The sequence below is a fragment of the Nyctereutes procyonoides genome, unplaced genomic scaffold, assembly GCF_905146905.1.
Source record: "Nyctereutes procyonoides isolate TBG_1078 unplaced genomic scaffold, NYPRO_anot_genome, whole genome shotgun sequence".
Taxonomy (NCBI): Eukaryota; Metazoa; Chordata; class Mammalia; order Carnivora; family Canidae; genus Nyctereutes; species Nyctereutes procyonoides.
The window spans coordinates 6,773,819-6,779,818 of NW_026575151.1; the positions used below are offsets into that span (position 1 = coordinate 6,773,819).

Sequence of the window (6,000 nt, forward strand, 5' to 3'; positions counted from 1 at the left end):
TAGGAATGGTGTCATGCATTCTCTTTATCATTAATGATGTAAAAGCTTCCCTTGATGAAAAACACAGAATGCATAACGAAAATTGTGATTTTTTTCCCCTTCCATCTTAAAAAGTTAATTTATAACTGTATTAATGGCCTTATTATTTCGTGTAATTTAATTTGCAGAGGAGAATGTGCCAAGCCTCCTCCCTCGCACCCTGGAATTCGACTTATCGTTCAGTAACAGGCAGACAAACCAGGAAAAGCTTAACCCCAGCCACCGCGGGGACTAGTCCGGCAGGGAGCACAGTGGCCGCGTAGAAGCCGGTCAGTTCCAGTGCAGCCAATCAGGTCAGCCACTCATCAGGTGGGGCAGAGATCTTGTGAGCTCAGGGCAACCAAGAGAGGAAGGGAATGAGGCTCCTGGCGGCTGGAATGTACAGCTAACCCAAACCCGCAGGTTCTGCAGGTACTGCCAACAGTTACTGGGCGCTTACCAGGTGCTAGGCGTTATGCTAAACACTTTAAATGTATCAACGCCTTTAATCCTCATTTTAACAAGTAAGAATTTAACAAGGACTGGGGCGCCTGCGTGGCTCAGTTAAGCGTCTGCCTTGGGCTCAGGTGGTGATATCCGGGTCCTGGGCTCAGCCCTTCCTCAGGCTCCCTGCTCCGGAGGAGTCTGCTTCTCCCTCTGCCTGTGCTGCTCCCTCTGCTCCTGCCCGCTAGCTCTCTTCCAATAAACAAACAAACAAACAAATAAATAAATAAAATCTTAAAAAAAAAAAAAAGAATAGTAAGGACAGATTAATTTGCCCAAGGCCATATGCTATGTGGTGATCTCGATTTACGCTCAGGCGCAGTGTGAACTCTTAACCACCACACCCTCTCGCCTACATTTATGGTTGACAGATGTCCTGTAGTTACTGGAGTATTTGGGGTCTTTATTTCTTCTTTCCTCACTTTTTGAAGTTTTGCACACATTAGAGAACATTTAAGGACTGGAAAATCAAGCCAATAATCATGATGATTGCTGGCCACGTGACAAAATATTTTATGAGTAAAAAGGTCCAAATTCTGCCAGTTACTTGAAGATTTAGCCCTTCCCCATTAGCCTAAGCCCTAATAATGCTTTGCCAGTATTGTGAGTCATCAATCAGAAGAGTGTGTACAGACTTTATTTTGCATTTTCAGCTTATATCAAATAATTCTGATCCATGTTGATTCTGAACATTTGGTTCCCAGGTGAATGGATCCAGGCCTTCTCTGGAGAGCGAAGTTTGGCTGAAGTAGTGTCTCCGTATTCTTTTACTCTCTGAAAACTTCCCAAGATTCTAAGTCTAAGTTCTGAAGATAGAACTAATTCCAAAGGAGCATTTCTGGGTTTTCTTAAAAAATGTATTTAGTCCTTGGCCTCTTGGCTTTTTACTGAAGCATGCTTTGAAATGTTCTCCTCCCAGCTCCTGCCTCATGTATACTGGTGTGTGTGCACGTGTACACTCCATATATATTCAGGCATAGGAGTCTCATTTGTTTATTGTTTTTTTAAAGATTTTATTTATTTATTCATGAGAGACACACACAGAGAGAGAGAGAGAGGCAGAGAAACACAGGCAGAGGGAGAAGCAGGCTCCTTGCAGGGAGCCCAATGTGGGACTCGATCCCAGGTCTCCAGGATCAAACCCCGGGCTGAAGGCAGCGCTAAACTGCTGAGCCACCCGGGCTGCCCTGTTTATTGTTTTAATAGTGAAAACTAGACAGATGAGGAAGAGGGGCCACTTACATATTACTAATAGCACTACAGAGACAATGCTTAGGTGTAGGTAGTGAGTCATTTGATATGTTCAGAATTGTTTCTACAGATAGAATCATGATTATGAATCCACAGTCACTTGCAGTGATTTTTTTAAAAGATAAATTAATTTTTCTGCTCAACTAATTTTTTGGAATTTTAATCCTCTTACTGATCTCACAGTTTATGGTGGTGGTAGGTGGAATTGCATGCCTGGCCTGGGAGTCAGAGTCCTTGTATTTGAATTCCAGCTCTACCAGTTAACAGTGATGAGACCTCAGGCAAGTTACTTAACCATTTGGCCTCAGTTTCCCTATTTTTAAATGAACTGATGGATAATAGGATGGTTGTGAGGATTAAGTTAGACTTTCCATGAAAGCGCTTAGAAGCATGTCTGGCACAAAGGAGGAGCTCAGTCCTGTTGTTTCGTATTATTCATGCAAGTGGTGTGTTCAGCAAGCTGTCAAACTAAGTTTTGATAATGAAGGGGGAGAGTGAGACTTTTCTTGTAACCTGTCTGTCCAGAAAAGAGCGTGGTTTTAACGTGGCTGATGGGAGTACTTTCCTTGACTGCTCCTCCCCAGATTTCATCCTCATGGCCCAGGGCATCCACATGTATGCAGCCAGGGTCCAGTGGGGTCTGGTCATGTGCTTCCTGTCTTATTTTGGCACCTTTGCTGTGGAGTTCCGGCATTACCGTTACGAGATTGTTTGCTCCGAGTACCAGGAGAATTTCCTAAGCTTCTCAGAAAGCCTGTCTGAAGCTTCTGAATATCAAACCGACCAGGTGTAACCGATCCATTTTTCCTTGCTGAGGAGGTGGGTGTGATGGGGGGGAAGAGCCAGGAGGACACACCCACAGGACTTGGTACACAACCTAACACATTTTACACACATGTTCATGGCCACATTTGCCAAATGAGCTTTTCAGGGCAAGTTCTTTCTTTAACTAAAAAGCACAAGCCCTTATGTGTCGAAATACACGCTGTTACACTGAAAATATATGCACGATGGAGCAAGAAGCTTGTGCATGATCACTTTTCTTTTCCCTCTCTCTCCTGAGACTCCCTACTCTTCTCATTTCTTCACATATTTCAGACATCGTGATCACCCTACCAAGAGTAGGGCGGGCCAAATGAAACATGGGAATAATGCCAACTCCCAAAGTTGCCTTCAGATCCAAAGGGCTTAGAACCAGCTCATGAGGAAGTTCTGAATCTGGCACTTATACTCTTGAGTGGATTGAGCATCATTTAATTGGATGGAGACTGTATAGAGGTGTGACCCTGTGTAATCTATGGAAAGGCATGGGGTTAAGAACTTGCCCATCAAAACTCCCTTCATCATTGTTCGGTGGTCGGCTATGTGGAGTCAATGAAAGGCATGTGCTACAAACCCACCACCATGATTTGGACTTTACTGTGACTGAGAAATATTTGTGAATATTTGTAGGGATGTGGTCTGCCAGGCATGGAACAAGATGGGGGCAGAGAGGGCATGGTTTCGTTTTTGCTTCCATAGTAGGCTATGTACGGCTTTTGTTTTATATTTCATGGTTTGCCTTCTTTTTTTTTCTTTAAGTAATAATTACCATAGGTCTCTCAAGGCCTCGTGGACAAAGAAGATGTAGGCCAAATGCAAGAGCTGAGCTTGTTTTGGGTTCAACCATGATAAAAGAAAAAGGAAAAAAAAAATAGGTGACCCACAGGCTTAATTTGCTGCTTTTATGTTCAAAGCTAAGAAAATGTTCACAGGAAAGCACAAAGAAGTATTTGTGGAGGTAATAAAAAGAGCCTCTGCTGGACATTTATAAAAGGAGTCTTAGAGCATCTTGTTGCAAGTCCAGATCAAAGGAGAGTTTCCTTATATGTATCTATAGCTCAAATTTAGTGTGTGGGGGGGTTAAGGTCTTTTTCATACTTGGAATTTGTAGAAACCAGTTAAAAGATTATCCTTCACCCCAAAACAAACTGGCATGGCTGATCCCCTACTGTCCAACATATGCTTTCCAGCCTTGAAGTTTAGAATGCAAGCTCTAGTCCAGACTTTGAGACTGTATTTTATAAAGGGCAAAATTCTAAGTTCAAAATGCCCTGGAGTGGGCCATGTTGACAGACCCTCCATGAGTGCACTTTGCTTCAAGAAGTCCCCAGATACCCTTCACAGGAGCCTGGGATCTCGTGGAATATAATGTGAAAAACATTGTTTTTTAATTCAATCCAAACTCAGATTCTTGAGGAAGCAGTCTATGACTTTTTATCTCTGTATTTTTCTCTGCCTCCCAGCACAGTGCCTGGCACATGTAGGTGCTCAACAAATGTCTGTTAAATGGACTTACTGGGAATTTAAGCATAGGAAATAGGAGTATCAGAGAAAGACTCAAAGATGAGAGAGCAGATGACTGTTTCAAGCAAGACAGGAATGGAAGAAATCCTAGAGAAGGATCAGATACCTATGAGTGATAGGTGAAATGTGAGAGAAAAAAATCAAGCAGAGAGCATTCTCCTAGGAAAAAGGCATTTTACTGTAAATAATCCAAGGTGACATTTATTATTTTTGAATACTGCTTTTGGGTTTGTTTTTTCATTTTTATATTTTAAAAATTTTACCAGAAAACCAAGATTTGTGAGGTTTTCTCTTATTCTACACAATCCAAATTAAACAGCTTTTGGTGATGCATTGTACACTTTCTTAAGAGTATATCTAAATAGCACATTTAAACAGAATCAAGCAATGGCTGGCATTATTCATTGGGATCTGACCACTAAATAAAATTCTTTTATGCAGAATTATGATTTGTCTCTTACACTAATGTTTCTACTGTAATATTGAAGCATGTGTAAACTCCATTGGACATTCTATTGAAAATATACTTCAGTGGGACGCCTGGGTTGCTCAGTCATTAAGCTTCTGACTCTTGGTTTTGGCTCAAGTCTTTACCTCAGGGTCATAGGATTGAGACCCTAAGACCCTGGCTCTGTGCTCTCCAGGAAGTCTGCTTGAGATTCTCTCTGCTCCCTTTCCCCACTCACATGCATGCAAAACAAAAACCAAAAAGAACCCAGGGGGCTCCTGGATGTTTCAGTCACTTCAGGGTCTGCTTTCAGCTCAGGTCATGATCTTAGGGTCCTGGGATGGAGTCCCCATATTGGGCTCCCTCTCTCTTCTCCCTCTGCCCCTCCCTACCCTCGTACTCTCTCACTCTCTCTCCAATAAATAAATAAAATCTTCCCCTTTCTCTACATCCTCGCCACAAGACTCCTAACTCTGGGAAACAATGGCTTGCAGAAGGGGAGGAGGGTGGAGGGATGGGTGACTGGGTGACAGGCACTAAGGAGGGCACTTCATGGGATGAGCACTGGATGTTATATGTCAGCAAATTTTTTTTTTATTTTTTCGGCAAATTGAATTTAAAATATTTTTTAAATAAATTATTTAATTAAATATTTAAGAAAAAAACAAAATACACTTCAGTGTTATGTTGGTAGCATATTTCTAGGGTGTTTTCCAACACCAACAGCCAATTCTCTGATTCTCTGGACACCAACTGGATGTCCTTCAATTCAGTTCCATTCTAATACTACCCAGAGTTATTGTCAGTCCCACAGGAGTGCCTTCACTCACTTCAGATGCCAGTCCCAGATTACCCACACTTCTGTCCATCCTGACTATAAAATTGGCAGGGAATTGGAAGGGAACTCGCTTCCCTTTTAGGTTGGATAATTTACTAGAATGGCTCCCAGAACTCCAGAAAATACTACTTCCATTTGCCTGCTTATTATAAATGATAGAACTCAAAAACAACCAAATGAAAGAGACCTACAGGGCAAGGAAAGGGAGGATGCGGGGGCTTGACACCCTCCCAACATTTCCATGAGTTCGCCAACCCGGAATCTCTCTGAACCTCCCTGTTCGAGAGTCTATATAGAGTTCAACTTCCAGCACTTTCCCCCACATCTGCTTCTGGAGGTTGATCAGGTGGTCTAATTACTTGGTCTTTCTGGTGACCAGCACAATCCTGAGGCTATCTGGGGGCCCCACCAGATGACCTCATTAGCATAAACCTGCACTCATTACAAATAACAAAAATCACTCCTATCAGGAAATTTCAAGAGTTTTAGCAGCTCTGTGGCAGGAACCTAGAGCAAAGCCCAAATATACTTTTGTATTATACCACACATACAAATCAAGATCAAGATTACAGAATTTCCTAGGAGTTAAGAACCA

At 42.3% G+C, this 6,000-nt stretch overlaps 1 protein-coding gene across 3 annotated transcripts in view; it reads left to right on the forward strand.

Moving 5' to 3' along the window:
• The window catches only part of TMEM150C (transmembrane protein 150C), a 73,865-nt gene extending 69,300 nt beyond the window's left edge, over nucleotides 1-4,565 (forward strand). For all 3 annotated transcript variants that reach the window (XM_055313165.1, XM_055313164.1, XM_055313166.1), the window contains exon 8: nucleotides 2,358-4,565. In XM_055313165.1, the coding sequence (XP_055169140.1) occupies nucleotides 2,358-2,566 (209 nt within the window). In that variant the 3' untranslated portion in view covers nucleotides 2,567-4,565. The remainder of the gene's footprint in view (nucleotides 1-2,357) is intronic.
• The last annotated feature ends 1,435 nt before the right edge of the window (nucleotides 4,566-6,000 follow it).